Source organism: Hypomesus nipponensis, chromosome 19 (genome assembly GCF_054491055.1).
Source record: "Hypomesus nipponensis isolate SF chromosome 19, ASM5449105v1, whole genome shotgun sequence".
NCBI classification, from domain to species: Eukaryota; Metazoa; Chordata; class Actinopteri; order Osmeriformes; family Osmeridae; genus Hypomesus; species Hypomesus nipponensis.
In genome coordinates this window covers 11,157,983-11,176,362 of record NC_140379.1, presented here as the reverse complement: position 1 = coordinate 11,176,362, position 18,380 = coordinate 11,157,983, and the positions used below count along the sequence as shown (strand labels likewise).

At 39.7% G+C, this 18,380-nt stretch overlaps 1 protein-coding gene across 1 annotated transcript; it reads right to left on the bottom strand.

Moving 5' to 3' along the window:
* Positions 1-11,442: 11,442 nt before the first annotated feature.
* kcna4 (potassium voltage-gated channel, shaker-related subfamily, member 4) lies at positions 11,443-13,748 on the bottom strand. Its single transcript, XM_084681845.1, has one exon. It carries the CDS (start codon positions 13,746-13,748, stop codon positions 11,781-11,783), a length of 1,968 nt encoding a protein of 655 aa, XP_084537971.1. The 3' UTR covers positions 11,443-11,780.
* Positions 13,749-18,380: the final 4,632 nt, after the last annotated feature.

The following is an 18,380-nucleotide window of genomic DNA, read 5'->3' as shown; positions in this document are numbered from 1 at the left end:
GTGTTACTCAAGGGTCAAGACACTCTCTTTGTATATCCTACCACTCACCCTTAACTGTTTTCCTGATAGGGCTGAAACCATCCTTTCTAACCTCAAACATAGCTAGTCTCTTTTCTTAATAACCACAATGGCAACATAACCATTGTAATACACTCTCATTAACTATGGTTACAATATGGTAGCATATAATACATTAAGCCTCATAAGGGGATGTCATGGATGTCCCGTGCATCCAAAGAAGAAGGAATGTTACTGTGAAATGTTAAAACTTCAGGCATATTGAACCATTAGTAGAATTTAAAATAACTGTCCTACCACAACTTTTATGGCATCAATAGTGAAAGAATTGCATATGATTTTTTAGGCCCATGATTCCTGCAGAGAAACATTTCATTGGCACCTTGTCAAGGCAGCTAACTCAAACATTTGGACTTCATTAATGAGTCATTAAATACTTATTTATTTCTGTACAGGGACTTGATTTTGCTAAGGTGGCTAGGGTGAAATCAAGTGGGTATGATTAGGAAACTGATTTCATGAGGATTGTTCCTGCTCTTTCAGAAGCTTCTTGTGATTTAGCTTTGAGCACACAGGAAATGGTGACTGATTGCAATGCCACCATCTCTGAAACACACAAAGTATGTACTGTCCACTGGTCCAGTTTCTAAGGAGCTCTACCCCCTAATGTATAATTCATCCACCCAAAGTTAAAGCTTTCCCAGTTCCAGTGATTGAAACCACTTAAAGGACACATGTAGCAAGTAACAAAAGAACAGAAAATTATAACAATACCATTGCTTGTCCATTACTGATGTACAGTTGGATTTCACTAGCTGCTAAAACCCACAGGTGTTTGCAGGAGGAAGAAAAATAAATTGCTGATATTTTTGCACGCCCTCCAGTTTGCCAGTGTTTTGTTTAGGAAAAACTGTGCTCTGTACAACACTGACACATATTTTCCAAACAGAGTGTGAGACGTGGAAAAGCACCGCCTCTCTCACACACACTTAAAAAGACATATTCGCACGCAAACACACTCCTTTCTTTCTTCCTATCTCTCTTTCACTCTCTCTCTCTTTCGCTCATGCTCTCTTTCTCTTTGTCACACACACACACACATGCACACAAACATCCCATATCAGAAATTCCAGTCCTGGTTGCTATGACAACGCATGCATTTACCACAAACATTAGAGTTCTCCTCTACAAGTTATCATAGATAGCCCTCCCCTCCTACCCACTCTGGCCCTTGGGAGATATGTTTTCTAACCATTTTGGCTGAGAATGTAACACTGGAACAGCTTAACACTGTACTGATTGATTAAGAATGACACCTAATTTTGTTTTGAAAGCTACAATGGAGTCAGGTATACGGACGGTAAGTTGTGTTTTTTGGAAGTAAAACACAACTAATAGGAAAAGGAAATAGTACCTAAAATACCGTTTGTTTTCCATGCAGCAGCAGTACTCCATTTAATGAGTACCCTCAACAGCTTGCAAAGAAAAGGCTATATACAGTGAGTTTAAATAAATACAAATTATGTCAATACATGTGTATTCTGATCCTAACTCATTTGAGATTCAAAAGTATAATGTTAAAAATATATGCACTTTAAGATCAGGTGAGTTCATCCAAAATGTTATTTTAATAACATCAACACAGTGGCATTTCAGACTCAACCTTAAACATTCCATCCAACATGTCTTTTTACTGTTCAATCAAGAACAAAATGAAGATCATAAATTTGTGCCATATGAGTTGGTAGATAAAAACTCATTGGTGTGTGTTCCTCTAGTGTAACGATAGCTGCTGAAAAAAAATTGATCCAGGGAGTGGAATAAAAAACAATCTGTCCACTATATCTATTTTCAGCGACAAACATACAATTTTCTGCTGGTACTCGTGGGAGGCACAAAGTCCCAATTAACTCACCGGAAACTTGCAGAGCCAAGCATTGAGATAACTAATAATAGGCCTCTCCCTGGATGCTGAAACACACAGGATTTTTTTACATTTAGTTTGAGGCACATAATTTCATATTGTTGTTGAAAGGCTGTACCTCTATAAAGTTTGATATTACTATATTATCCTTACACGACCACAAGACAAAAATGAAAATAATGAAATTATTGTTTCAAAGAAAATGGTAAACAAATTATCCTTGTGCAGTAGACTATGCACAATAGTGCAGTAGACGATTTGATGACTTTCTGTCCCAGTCCTTGTTAATAAGCAGCTAGCCTCTAACAACTCATTTTGGTTAAGTGTCCAAGGGTGTCCATCTCCAACAGACCAACATTACAGCTCTAAGGCCCTGTGTTATTTTCCCCCAATCTTGTGACTCATAAAAGGCGATACAGTAGCCCAGAATTTTCCATCATTATTATTGCCTTTATTTAATGTGCCAGCTGTAGAGAACCTCTTCCAAAATAGCAGAAAACCATGGCTGTATAAACCCAATACCTGGCTTGAGGGTTAAAAATGACTTACTGTTGTTTTTGCACAATCCACAGAATGTTCAAGTACAATAATAATGAATTATTTATGATTAATTAATTATGTGGGTTTAGTCCAGGTGAAGAAAAAAATAAAATACAAATCCCTTGAGCACAGACTGCTTCTTAAGAGAAGTAGTAAGTTTCTTGCTCAGAGCTAACAATCTATATCTTTACAACACTACCACTGAGGTACAAAAACTGCAATCAATTATAAACCTATTATTGTGCGACATTTTTTTGTATTTGACCAGTGCAGCCATCAGAGTACCAAGAGGTAAATACATGATATACTTATGGACATATGATGTCAGTCATACCAGTGAACTATAGACTGTCCCCTACCACAGTAATATTTCTGTATTGTAAGTTATATAATAGCCCAATTGTAAAACATTTTCCTTAAAAAAAAAAATCTTAACAGGTCTTTGTTGTGTGAAAAACATGTACTATCCACATAGTGTCACACATTAACAACATTTAAATTAATTAAAGTGTGTCATTGACATAGATATACTTACATTACGACTCGAATGACAAGAAAGAAACATTCAATCGTGTGCTCACAAAACTCCCAGGTGTAGAAAATAAAACCCTCTCTGCTTCCAGATGAAGTGTGTGGGGGCTCATGGTCTTTGTAGTCTGCCAGGCCAGCGTCTGAGTCATCATGTCAGTGAAGCAATAGTAGGTTGACTCGTTATATATGGCAGACACAAACACACACATACACCGATTCACCCCAGGTCCTGGACAGCTAGCGTTAGTCACTCCACATAAAAGCATCTAGTCACTCCAAAGCAGTAAAGCACAGAAAAAGAGTGGGAGATTAGGGTCTGTGGAGGTCTGTTTCGTGGCAGCCATTTTCCCAAGCAAGCAGATGCAGCAAAAAAAAAGAACAAAAAAGATGCCACTGCTTTTGTGTTTGGGAGCTGGGCTGAAGTTTACATAACCTGATCAATACAGAATAAGGCACTCTGGGATTGCTGCTGATCCTGCTTCTATGGTATTCTGATCCATGGGATGGCTGTGCTTGCATTAGGTGCTTATGATTAAAAATGAATGGGTTACTGTCTTCCAGCTTGGAAAACGTGTTGGATTTCATAATTATTAAGAAGAAGAAAAGCATCAGCATTAGTGTACTTTGTGGACATGTTTAATTACAAATGATTCTGTATCTGCACTCATTCTGTATCAGATCAGAAGAAGGAGTATGGTGAGACTAATCCAGTATACTGTATTAGGCAGGCCAGGCATTAATTCTAGACAGTTGAGAAGTGCACCTACTCAAAGTAAAATTTAAATCAATGAATGCTAACAACAACCCTAGTTTGAATCTCCTGTGAAGATTGATATTGTTTATTTACACAGATTCAATGGACTACAAAATGGAGTGATATAAAATCCCTAACAACAAGACAATGTGACTGTTAAGATTCTAGTAACCTTCTTACTTGCCACCCCAGTATAGAACTTATACATTCACTAAAAGATATCCTATCGGTATCAATGCAAGACACCGGTTTACACACAGCAACCCAAATTGCTTAGATTACAACAACAACAACAACCAACCCTCCCTGCTTTATCTTCTCCTTGCTTATCTGCCCCCCACAGCTGATGCTACATCTGGGGCTCAAGTTTGGCCAGCATGGTGCTCGCCCTCCAGCCCCTAGCCTGTCTTTGGAGAGAAAACTTTCATGGTCTAGCAGCTGCTGCATTGAATTAAATCCACTGCTTTTTCACAAACTGCTGCATCACCACAGGGCTTCAGGAAGCGCTGAGCAGGACGGTGATGAAATGTGCTCGGGTCTATGTGACAAATCTTTGAAATGCTTACCTGTTCTGTGGCGTTCCAGAAATCTGTAATCCCATTCTGCCCCAGATTGTTTATCTACAGTACCTAAATGTCTGCTGGAGAATGTGGTGTATGAAGAGAGCAACACCACACCCTTCTAATCAAGCAGTTTATCAGTCTGCAAAACTGGAATGATTTACATTACACTTATTTCAGTGTTTACTCTCTCTTCACCCCCTACTCCCAGCAGCCTGACAACAACAACCAAATATGAAAAGGAAGAGAAAGTTTTAACTTTACTGTACAATTTCCACCAAAAAACTGTCCACGGCTGACAAGGCCTTCTTCTTAAGGTTAACAAAACATATATACACAAATTTAAACTTCAAGCTTGCCTGTAGGTGGGTGAGTGGAGTCATGTGAGGGTACAACATATTCACTACAGTACAAAAGGACTGCAAAATCAGGTAATAACTGCAATTACTTACTAATTAGAGTGTAGTGGCTAGTCATTACCTGGTAACATCACATAATTGCCGGTGACCGCCACACTTTGGATTGAGGAAACTCTACACAAAAGCGTGTGTAATTAGCAACCTAATCTACACGTCTACCGAGAGGTAACATAAGCAACCCTCAAGCCACTGTCAGATTAATTCGACTCTGTGGAAAGATCTGTGGTAAGATCAATAGATCTTTCACAACACAAAAGAGTGTTGTGAAAAAAGACTTGGGTTGCTATGTTTCAATATAAGTATATTACGTAACAACTCGATCAAAACCACAAGTGGTTTAAGCTTACACTGAGGTAAGGATTCTGAGGATTCCATGTCTGCATTAGTAAATCTTCCAAGCAATTGAGAACCTAAATGGTTTCCAGAAGTAAACTTCTCCATGTGAGGGTGTGTGTGTGTGTGTGTGTGTGTGTGTATGTTTGTGTGTGTGTGCCTGTGAGTGTGTTGATAACTTTTCAAGTCTTTAGATGTACAATGGAAGTATGTTCTTTAGCTGTACATGGGACAGGGCCCGTATAGCAATAGTAAGTATTTACATTAGTGCAAAAACATTTACTTTCATTGATATTCAAGAGGACAAGATATTAATAGTTTTAACGGTACACAGGCTTTATTTAAAGTATAAATTTTTTATGATGAAGACTATTGATAAGATGAAACCATAATCACATAAGCGCAGGCCTATGGCTCGTTTTCAGTGGTGGTCAAAGGTCTAGCTGTCAGCCTGACAGGGTGACAGGGTGACTACTACAGACTGTGAAGCTGATGCCACAGTGGAGAGGCAACCTGAACTTATACATCCAGGACCTTGCTGACTGTTCGTTTACCAGATCGATACTGCATACAGATACAGCTGTCCTGCTGTATGTAAGTTGTATCATAAGTGTTCAGAAAAGCTTGTAATGCTATATCCACTTCGGCCTTTCTTTGAAGGTTGAATAATATTTTAAGACAATATTTTCATTATAAACCACACTTAAAATACCACATATTCCTTACCTAGACATTATGGTATGACTCGTCATATTGGGTTAGTGCCAAATCAGAGAAATAGCATGCAGGTGCTGCACTGTCATTTTGAAGGAATATGTACTACCCCAAAAGTACAAGCACAAATAACTTTCACCTTGCTAATTACAACCTGCTGATGCAGTACAAACACATTGGCTTGCTCTGTAAACCAAGGCGGCATAAACTTGCATACGACCAATGAATGCAAGTGAATATATTTCTGTGTGAACAGCTTTACTGATGAACTCGACCATAAGGAGCAGTGTAATAAATAAGAGAATGTTACATTTGTGAACCTACACAACTCAGTAATTACTCAACAGTGTAACCTGGCTGTGTGAAAAGGGCCCCCCTGAATTACCCCATTGCGTGGGCCTGTGAAGATTTGTTCTTTTAAAAGGTATGTTTTTCTGGGTTTTGTGAGACCCAAAAAAGGTCATGGCCTTCACTCAAGTTATCAACCCTAGAAACTTTTGGAAATATATACAATGTAGGAGTCAAGATAAATGAAATCAACTTTATATAACAAGGCATTATGGTTGCCACAAATAAAAGTTATGATAGTTTCATATTTATGTCTTAACTTCTAATGTAGCTACCAGGTAATTTGAGGCAATACTCTCGTTTTGTGCTAAAGCAAGTCAAAAAGCTTGATTTAAGTGCTAAGTTTAAGTAAGCTGCAGTTTACTATAGGCTACATTCCGGACAGGCAGGTAAAAAAAAATGTACATTCTTAAAAACTATATAATATGCATTATTTAGGCTATACATCAAAAGACTGTGTGAACACAGTTAATCAGACATCCCAACTTGCAGAGATTCAATTCAGGGAGGTGGCTCCCCCCCCCCCCCCCCCCCCATGACGTCACCCAGCGCTTTTATAAAAAGTAGAGAAAATTGAACTCAAAAAGGCGTCGGGCGCTGCACTTTTTAAGAAGTTTTTAAAAGGCAGCCGCTTTTTTAAAAGGCGTCCGCCTTTTTCCTTTTCCGATAGGGTTGCATATAAAACAGCGCTGATGGGCTTAAAAAAAAAGAAAAAAAAAAGAAGTAAAGTGTGAACACGGCCTAAGGAGTTCAATTTTCTCAACTTTTCATAAAAGCGCTGGGTGAATTCAAGCGCCTTTCTGACAACTGACCAATCAGGACGAGGAGAGTAGGTATGCGTGTACCTTCCTTAGTAACCTTCTGCCTAAGTTACCAGGCAATGCCTCCTCAAACGCCAAAGCTAAAGCAAGTAATTCCATTTATTTGCCATAGTAGCTAGCTATCAATAAGTAACCAACGGAAAATAACGGATGATAATGTATCGCTAGACTGTATGATTCCCGTTCAGGTTACAGAATTCTCTCCCTGAAAGCGCTCAAAAGGCACTGAAGGCAGCGCTTTTTTTCTAAAAAAAGTAAGTCAAGTGTGAACACGGCCACGGAACACGGAACACGGAAGGGGGCACATTGATTACCCATGACATACTCCGTTGTTACTACGTTTCAATTTTGAATCTTTTTTATGCAACTAATGTGTAAAATTGTGCTTGTAGCTGAAAAACTGGAATATCTAACTTCCCGACCAGAATAATTACTTATATCTCATCAATCACTGTGTCAACAAACATTTCAGTGCATGTGAACATTGCACGCTCGTTCGTGGCTATGCGCGTGCATGTGACACATCCTTTTTCATGTGAATTGATTATATTAAAGGAGGGGTATGTAATGATGTTGATGTTGAGAAGCACTTTTTGTCATATTTTCTGAAATAAACTTCACCCCCTGATAGCAAACAATAAATCTAAAGATTTTACAATAAAATGAAATGAAATCCGATATATGTGGGCATCAGGACTGTAATAAACATGACCAATCATTAAGATCAGACCAGCACTAATGATTGGACAACATTCGGACCCAATGCAATGATTGGACGGGCTACTTGTCGGTCTGTTTGTCTACATACCTCCCAAGTTCTGATATGTCCTACCTTATCAGATTTTTTATTTTTCATATATCTATAGATCCATCCTACCACATCAGAAAATACATGTAGGATTATTTTACAGTGCAAAATGTGTCCTTAGATTGTCCTATCAGTATAAAATAAACAAATAGGATTATTTTACAAGCCCTGGTAGGACAATCTTAGCCTGGCTCTGCCCTCCTACGTACTTCCGCTCAATTTTCATTTTGCTCGGGTAGGTCTGGGATTTCGGTATTTCGGTTTTTGAAAACCACATATTTGGTGGTCTAATCAGCGAACAGAGGGAGTGGCTGAGAACGATGACGTTGCTGTCGTGCGCTAGTTTGAGTTGTAATTCAGTAATAGCAGCAGAAAGATGCAAGCGAAGCCATTCGGTCCGTTGTGGCAACGCTACCGAATAACCAGAAGTTAAAGCCGGAGCAAGAACAATCTTTGCTGTTTTGTTGGTGGCCATGTTATTGTGGCCCTCCTCCCCACGGGGTTCGGGAAAAGTTTGATTTTCCAGCTACAGCAGCTAGCTCCATTGCAGTAGTGTTGCAGGAGTTGGCTACGCCAATCGCTAGGTGAACGCTAGCAATTGGTTATGGCAGATCAGAGTGGCTCTGGGCAGATCCAATAGATTTAAACTTCAACAGAGTACCCGCCTTCAAGGAAGTTAATGCTTGTCAATGGGCAAATTCCAGACCCTCTGTACAAATGAAATGTACGAGGGTCTGGTTAGGTAACCTGGCTGACAGCCGAACTTAGCCCCGCCCACAAAAAATGTTGGTCTGGAAGTTCGGTCTGGAGTTGCTCAGTCCGGGAAAAACTAATGCCTGAACAAGAGCTGTTCGGACCAATCCAATTGTCAGGGAGGGCTTTAAACGATGATGGACAGATGATCAGCAGTAACATAATCAACCACGTCACGCTTGGGTTGAATTTGTTTTCAACAAATAACATATTACCAGAGCCTGTTTAAGGAGAGCCTTGCCACTCCCTAATAAGCTCCATTGTACCGAATTTGGCTGCAGCTCCTTCCAGATTTTCAATGGGGGTGATTGCGAGCTAGAGCATGTTAAATGGGAGTCTATGGAGCTAAACGGCTAAATCTGTCTCTTTCGTCTGATCAGAAATCTCCGATTTGATTGTAGTTTTTGCATGTTCAACATGGATTATAGGTCGAAAGTTGAATGAATGAGTACTTATGTCCTTTTGATTTCTTACAAGGTGACTCATTGTTTCCCATAACACGCTAGCATTCTGCTAATGAATGCTGATTGGTTAGTGAAGGACTAATACGACCAGAGCTCCCGCTTGATGGCATCCGAAGCGGAATCAGAATGTCAGAGCATTAGCAACATTAGCAACAACATAAGCCTCCCGGAAATGAGTCTCAGCAGGTTGGGATGTCTGTCTTAAAATGAATTCATGCAATTTGAGAAGGCTAAATGATTGAAAATATCACTTGAAGGGAAAAACTTAGGGGACATACAGTCATAGAGGTTAGGACCGTTTTACACTGGATTGCTCAATATCTTCGCTTGATCCAACTTTTCAACTGAGGCTGCTATAGCTTATCAATATTCCCTCTTGCAGGGGACAACCTTTTCATTCTACACTTCACTTTTTGTATTTTGAATAGTAAATGAGCAGCAACAAATGTATGCTTTTAAATCTATGCAATTTTCATAGCAAGTATGCATTTTTATATAAATTATACAGTAATATCAGTTGTAAAAATTACAATTAGTAAATGGACCCATCTGCAACCAACGCTAGCAAGCACACCCTACAATTTCCCCAGAAATTGTACCCTCTAGTTATTGGATGTGCTCAAGCCTACAGTGAGAGCGCAACCATTGTTCTCTCTCATATATTATTATTGTTTATTTTCCCACCCCTAAGGATCCTTCAATATTTGAACTACATAGACAACATCGGTGTCAAAAGGTTTGTCTTGGTAGCTTGGTAAATCAAGTTTTTGTGGCAAAAGGTGAAGCTAACGGTGGCAAAGAGGCCAGGGTGATAACTATTTTCGGTTTTCAATTGTTAAAATAAACATTCCTTACAAATGAATGTTAGTTTTTTTATTTATTATGACATTAGTAAGCCTAAACGATTTTTTGGTAAAATTATCATTACCTGTAGTTTTAAACCAGTGTAGCTCACTTCAACGCTGTACGCGAGACACTGGTAAGAAACATATTTCCACTGCGGTTTAACCTAGGAAGCCAAACAGCGACAGAATATTTTCTGCGCTCCCCTTACCTAAATCAAAAGTCCCAGATTAATTTTTCAATTGGTGAGACTATTAGACTATTAACCTCAACATCTGTTCTGTTATCACAGGAAACATGGTTGAAATGCGAAACTAGGCTGTGGTAGCTCTACTTGGCCTACCTATTTTCCCACTCTTAAAACTCTGTCAATGTATGCACTACATACAATGTTGGTGCCAAACATATATGTAAATGAGCAGCAACAAATGTGTGCTTTTAAATCTATGCAATCTTCATAAATAATAAGTAGCCTATGCATTTTTATATACAGGAATAACTAACCCATTTGCAACCTACGCAAGCACACCTCACAATTTCCCCAGAAATTGTAGCCTTGCTAGTTATTATTATATTAATAATTATTATATGGATTGAAAAGAGTGAGAATAGGAGTTAAGGGGGCCCCATACCTGTCTTCGCCTGGGGCCCCCAAATCACTAAATCCGCCACTGCGTGAGACACGCATTTCAGCCCCTTCACACCCTCTCACGCCACACATAGCGGGGTGATGGAAGGGTAATCTCACGACCCTGCAGAAACATTGAAAACATTGAGATATTAACAATGAATTGAAAAAGTGAACATACCTTGGATGACACAGCCAACTCCTTACGGTCTTCTGTAAGTCCTGGGATGACCGAGTCCTCAAATTTTAGTTGAGTTTGTGCAACAAGTCCACTGGGCGAGATAGTTAACACATTTCCACGACAGTCCTTTGCTATAGGTTTTCGTCAGCGTCCATGACACGTAAAGGGATATTGTCATTTTGAGTTGGTTTTAAAGGGACGGGGTTTGTTGTCGCCAAAGGCATAGGCCTATCCATAAAAACTTGAGAAAGAGTAATTTCCCAGATAAGTCTGTGAAGTAACTAGAATGGCGTATGTGCTTCCCCTCGATGTGTCTATATAGACGTCTTAATTTCAGCCGACCTTCTAATGTTTATTTGAGATTACGTTTTCTTGCATCACTTGCCTTAAGGATTGTGTTGCCAAGGCTGTGGAGCGTTGGAAAGAAAAATGCCTGTCATGCTCATGCGCCTTAAGATCTTTGCTCTTTGTTTTACAATTTCATTAGGCTACTAATTTTGAAATTGTATTCAACAGGGAAGGGGGCATCTGAGCCATCGGCATTCTAACACAATACAAATTGATATTTGTCGATGCGTGGTGAAAATAAACGAACAAGTATCCGCTATTCGGTCTGAAAGTCTGCCACATGGCCTTCAGTTTCTGTCTCATAAAAAATGTCAGTGTCTGTCCAACTCCTTAAACAGTCGAATTATGCTTTTACAATAGTGCAAAATAATGTGACTTTACTGCATAACTGCAAAACGATAGATGTATATATTTTTCACTTTCCATTATTGACTAAAAAAACGGATAAAGTGCGAATGCTTATGCCTGTATTTTGTCTCAATCTCGCAACCTTTTTTCCCGCTAGGTTTGGGCCCTCTACCTTAGGTCATGATTTCCTTGCTTAAAGCAGATTTGGGCGTCTATTTTCCATGGGCCTATACATCTACGCAGCCACATGGCAAAATACAACACATCTTATACTAGATATTGGCCTACAGCAAAATTGCTTGTGTTATTGAGAGAGCGTGTGTGTGAGAAACAGGGGCGTTAGAAACGAACCAAGAGAATGCATGCGTGCGTGTATGTCTGAGAGTCTGACCACCAGTTTTGATTTGAAAAACACGTTTACGAAAAATATTCCATTCTTTAGTTGTCACACATCAGTCTGAAAAGACTTTGAGTTACTATTTTTTCTGCCAATATCTGTACCATTCCCTTTGCTTGGACTTTGTTTGTCTACGCCGCAGAGCGACTCGGTTACCCCTTCTTCCATTTCCATATACTCCGCTTTGTCGCCCAAAGAAGACCCAGAGGGTGAGCCTTTGAATTTCTTCAGAAAGTCTGGGAAATACGGGCAGCCAGGGGGTATGCTTTCAACAACCGGTGCCTGGTCTTCGTTGTCAGTTTCCCTGTGGTAGAAGTAATTGAAATTGGACACAATTACGGGCACCGGAAGTGCAATGGTTAACACACCCGCTATGGCACATAGCGAGCCCACTATCTTGCCCCCGACTGTTATGGGTTTCATGTCTCCATATCCGACCGTGGTCATGGTGACAACAGCCCACCAAAATGCGTCAGGAATACTTGTGAATTGGGACGAGGGTTCGTCTGCCTCCGCGAAGTAAACTGCACTTGAAAATAAAATGACACCAATTACGAGGAAGAATATCAGAAGCGCCAGCTCCCTCATACTGGCACGGAGAGTATGTCCGAGGATTTGCAGTCCTTTGGAGTGTCTCGAAAGCTTGAAGATGCGAAAGACCCTGACAAGACGGATTATTCTCAAGATTGCAAAACTCATTGCCTGCTGCCCATTGCCTTGATGTTGAGCAAGGTCTGTGCCGAGAGTTATGAAATAAGGCAAAATGGATACAATGTCTATAGAATTCATAATGTTTTTAAAGAAATCAGCTTTGCTTGGACATGCAAAGAACCGGACTGTAATCTCAAAGGAAAACCAAATAATGCATACCGTCTCCACTAAAAAAAATGGGTCGTTGAACGGAGTAAATCCATTGTCAGGTTGTGTGGAGTTGTTTCGCGGTTGGAGATATTCTTTTTCGTCCCTGAACTCTGGTAAAGTTTCCAAACAGAAAATTACAATGGATATAACTATAACCAAAACTGACACGACTGCAATTCCTCTCGCAGGGCTTGAGCTTTCTGGGTACTCGAAAAGAAGCCAGATTTGACGTTTGAACTCGTCCACTGGCAATGGTTTTTCCTCCTCTTTAACAAATCCCTCATCCTCCCGAAACTTCAGCATCGCCTCCTCTCCAAGTTCGTAGAACTTGACCTCCTCTGAGAAGATGTCAAAGGGTACATTGACGGGTCTCTTCAATCGTCCTCCTGACTGGTAAAAATAAAGAATGGCGTCGAAACTTGGTCTGTTCCTATCAAAAAAATATTCGTTCCTTAGTGGGTCAAAGTACCTGATTCGTTTGTCGGGGTCTCCCAAGAGAGTGTCAGGAAATTGTGTGAGGGTCTTCATTTGCGTTTCAAACTTCAGACCTGACACATTGATAACCACTCTCTCGCAGCACCCATACTCACTGTAAACATTTTCGTATCCTGATTGTGGACGCCTGTCTGTGAGTGAGACAGTCTCCTCTTCATCATCCATATTACAGGGAAAACTTGATCTTTTGATTACCACGTCCTCCTCTTCTGCCCCTTCCGCCTCCTCCTCTTCTATCATAATATCCTCCTCGGATCCGAGCAGCGCCAACTCTGAGTGGCGCAAATCCCCACCGAGAGTCGGGCGACTCCTTCTCCAGCGTCCTACACCGCGTTGCTTTTTCCGTTCTCTGAAAGCTTGCTGTTCAGGCTCGTGTTGGTGTTGCTGTGGTGGTGGTGAGGAGGAGGGGCGCAAGGCGGTACCGCCGCTACTGTTGTTGGCATTTGATGAGGAGGCGGTGCGAGACTGATGCTGCTGGTGGTTGTTAAGGAGATGGCTGGAGGACCCCCCTCCGTCTCCATTTGGTCCACCTTCAGCAGCCACCGGTGCTAGTGACTGTCGATCCTTCTCGCGCTCCCTCTCCCGTGCGCGAGCCTGGGTATAGCCATAAGGCAGGTGACTATTGCACCCTCCATCCGCACCTACCATTGCAAACTCCATTTTGATTGGTGAGTAATTTAGTCTTCAATGAACACTATAATCCCTTTGGAGACACGCGCATGCAAGTCAACCTAACAAGTTGCAGCCTAGGACGCACAGGGTGGCTGATGTTCATTGACAGGTGAGGCACCTGTGAGGGTGAGGGGTAAATTAGTTCAGTTTCATGAGTATAATTACATGTCTATTTTAGATTACAATCCATGCCCATTATTTGATACACGACGTATTTTCCGTATACACGCCTGAAATATTTATGACATCATTATGAGATCCAAGCATGAACCATATTATTTAAAGCTTTACTATTTCCAATGAGTTTACTGTTCCTTTTACGTTGTATACCACTGGCTGATATCCTGGTCAATATCTCATCAGATTGACTTATTTGGTGCCTCTCTTGTGGCTAACTTGCAGAAATACATCATTTTTGCCTCTTCGTGGTCACTCCTGGATGCCATCTTAAGTGATGAAAGATCTGGCCCTTTTATCTTGCATTTTCTCTATGGAGTGAAACGACTTTATTCGTCAGACGTCTTTATCATCTGAAAGGAAGAGACGAAAGCTTGGTTAAATAATATTGAAATTAATACCAACTGTTAGGCAATTGAATCCCTACGCACATCTTGCATTACGGTTAAAAAACAACAACATACAAATCGTTGGGATAGTAGTAAAGAACATATATATTAATAGCATTAATAACTATATTAACATATATAGGCTATACATGCGTATTAGTATTGACTACAACGGCAACAGGAGACAAGCATGAACCACTCATGAACCACTCATGCAACAGCATGTCTGTAAACATTACGCACGTAATTGTCCACGTTTTTATCAAAGAATGTATACCGTATCATTCATTAATTTTCAACTTACATATTCAATAATGGCTAAACAAAATCGTCCAAGCCTCCAACAAAAATATACGGGAGGTAGGCACAGATGCAATTCGTTGGGATACCCAAATTCTAGTCTTGTTTTGGGAGTATTAAAATCCCTCGACGCAACCAGCCGGCGAAAATATCACCTGTACATCCGTGCTCTTTGCACTCGAGGAATGACACTTTTGGACTCGTCTCGACGTTGTCTTGTTTCAATTCAACAGGATCTATCACCCCTTGAGTGTCGCCCCCCTTTCCGAAAAACGATGCACCGCTGCATATATGCTGTCTGGCAGCAACAAAAAGCAGGTGTGCAGGCAACGAAAATAGGTAGCCTTTGAAAACCTTAAGCCATACAGATATGCAGCATCGTGGTGAGAATCAATAAAAGTTTATGTTGATATGTAAAATAGCCCACGGTAAGTCAGAGCATTACACATCTGCCTGCAGCCCATACCTTCCCTATTTCCCATTGTGCGTGTTATTGAAGTGCTTTGCCTCGACCATGTAGAGGGTGTACAGCAGCGAAGGCAGGACTTGATCGTCCCCCAGTGGATACTTTGGGTCACTACGGACTGTGCTGCAGTCTCACAAACTGTGAAGGTGATACGAATAAGGTACTCTTGTGGATTGCAATCTTGTCCTCCAAAATGACTAGTCATTTGACCATTAAACGCAGTTGTCTTGCAGAAATCGCACGATGCACATATTCTTTCAGACAGCCTGAAGATGAGCACTTGTAATTACGATTTTGATCGAACTACAAAGTTATGATTCAATAATTGGAACCTATACTGGCCAAATAACAGTTAATTGCATATTGCTGGTATTTCACCTTTCCTTGATTATCATTTAAGATCCATTGTTGTTTTACTTGGTAATATATCAAGAGAAGGGCCTCAATCATAAATTATATCTTCCTATAATATAAGCTAAACGAGGGCATCACATTAAAACAGTAAAGTCATTAATGCACATTCCTTTGTGACACATTAGGCTTTGTCAAACAAGCTGTGATCTTGTAAGTTGATCCACAACACTTCTAAAATGTATCACTGCAAATCTTAAGTGTCGGACAGCAAATAAAATAAAGGAAACCAGTCTAACAAATATTCTCACAACTCACCCTCTCTCTCCCTCTCACTAAAAAGGAGCCTGCGTGCTGCATAGATACACACTGCACAACTAGAGTATGCAGCAAAAACAATTCTCAATGAGGATATCCACACACAAAAAACAGTCAGTTGGCATCAAATCTGCACCTTATGTAGCACCAAACTGTCAGCACAAGGGGGAGATGTGAGGTCAAAAATTATAAGGGGTGGTGTTGCGTAAACATTGGTGATTGAGTACACTGTACCAACTGTACACTGCTTAAGGTTGCACATAATATCTTCGTACTTCATACGTCATACAATCATACATCTGATAGCTTTTATATCTTAAATGTGTTTGCTTACAAGCTTGCTGTAGCACAAATACAACAAAATAAAAGTATATATCCTCATCATTGTCATTTAAAACATATTACAATGTTGCAAACATGTTACAATTCACAAAATACATGGAGACAAGTTACATGCCATGTACATGAACAATATAATTGGAATCCTGATGTTTGGAAGGGCATGCATGTCAGGAAGATAAACTGTGACTTCCAATCAAGTGAGTACTGTCAATGCAACCTAACTAGGCTGCGGTACAACGTAAACTTTATTGAATGCCGCAAACCCAGTTTTGTATCTTTTACAAACAGGCATTTGTCTTGTACTTGCTTTGGTGTGTCAACTTGTGGGATACGTTTGGGAAAAGGGCAGTTACCTTAAAAGTTGAATATTTCCAAGAAAATCCAGATATACATTTCATAGATATCAGGAATGGTATAGCTCTGTTTGTTCCACCAGAATAAAACATATTCTTTCTATAAAGGTGGTTGTAATTGAGATACTATTTTGTTACTGTTTCTTTTGTATGTATTTTGTCATTGTTGCTAAAGTAAATGCCCCAAAACAGTATTTATGTAATTTCTAAAGAATTAATGTATTGCCCAAGAACACACATTCATTGAATATTTGTGAGGGATTATGATAACATTGTAAAATCATGTTACAACAATATAATATGACATAGAATGACTTGTACACCAGTAAGTTTGCAAAAGCAAAATAGCTTTAAGGAATACATCCTCCACTGACACTATTTTCCATTCATGATATTCAATTTACAGTTTTTGTAGTATGTATATTATGTTATGTATTATATTTTCATGAATCCTCCATGAGCATCCTCCTTTGAGTCACAATCTGGTTTAAATAATCCACGTTGGTTCATGTAGAAAGAGAAAGTATTGACTAAGAATAGCTGGCATTGGGATTAATGTAAAGAGTGAGGAATTAGGTTTAGAAAACCAAAACAATAAATTATCATAAAGTATTTTTCATTTCCTCGGAGTGAAAAAAGCAAGCTTTCATGAAAGCAAACCAGGCCTACTACAAATGTAGTTTTGCCAAGGCTTCTCCAGATGTGAATCTTTTGCACACACAACAACTTTTCTCAGAGTTATATTTTCCCACATTGATCTAATTCATCTTCCCATTCCTACCTTTGGTTCGTTCCCTGGTGAGGACATGACTGGCTCAACAGAATATGACATGAATCTGATACACTTTGCCACTAAGCTTTTTTGATTCGTAAAGGATTAACATCAAACTCGAGAAGGGTTTGGGCAACTACTTTTACTTGTCATTTAAAATATGCACAGTTTGTAAGATGTACTTGCAAGTTGTTCTTGTCAGATGAGTATACAGTATGTACTCTTGAAAGTGCATAAATGTACTGTATATGCAAGTCCACGCTGTATGATACAGAATATGTAATTTCATTTAAATAGAAGAGAGTAATATCACAGTATTACATAATAACAAGACCAAAAGTGTCAATGTCTGCCTTGTGCTTTACATGCATATATAATGATTGTTTCTCTGTAGTATTGATGTCGTGCTCAATGGACCATTCGAGCAGGGAGGTTTGCATGCATTTTCCATTAGTTGGTTGATATGTGTTTGTGGGAGCAGACACATTGTCTGATACTTTAAGCCCTTCAGCCGCATGTTTTCAGACATATTAGCCCAAAGTCAAGCGCATCCACCTCATGTGTGGGACTACAGTCCTTGAGCCGGCAACCTGAGCTTGACTGTTGGTTTAAAAGTAAATCCCTTACATTTGCACTGAAACAGTCTGGTAGGGAAATCCATATTGAAACCTCACTAGGCCAAGGCAAGAGAGATTAAGAGATCTGGGTCTACCCCTGTTGAAGACACAAAGGAAACTTTGCATCATAAAAATCCTAAAACCAAATATGGTCATGGTCAAATATGGCTGGGAGGATATAAGGCCTGTCCCTCTTTGCACATGAAGCCATTGATTCTGAAAGGTGAGCATGCTTTTATTGTTTTTCATCACTTTATTTTATATATTTTCATAAATCGCTGAGTAGCTGCACAGATTTATTTTATTTCTTGGTTTTATATATTATCTGCAGTGCTCTAAAATAAGTCATGGTTAGTGAGGTTATGATCAAGTAGGAGCACTGCTCTTATGATTGTTTCTAAAATGTTTAATTATGTGGACATGTCAAGTGAAATGCATGAATGTTTTTCAAAGGGAGGGTTATCTAGCTTATCTAGCTCATTGGTAAAATAGTTGTCAGGCATATTTCTCACATGTAAACGCCACTCTTAGCTTT

Bases quoted from the DNA above. Each gene is read 5' to 3' on its own strand.
- kcna4 (XM_084681845.1), bottom strand. From the start codon at position 13,748: ATGGAGTTTGCAATGGTAGGTGCGGATGGAGGGTGCAATAGTCACCTG.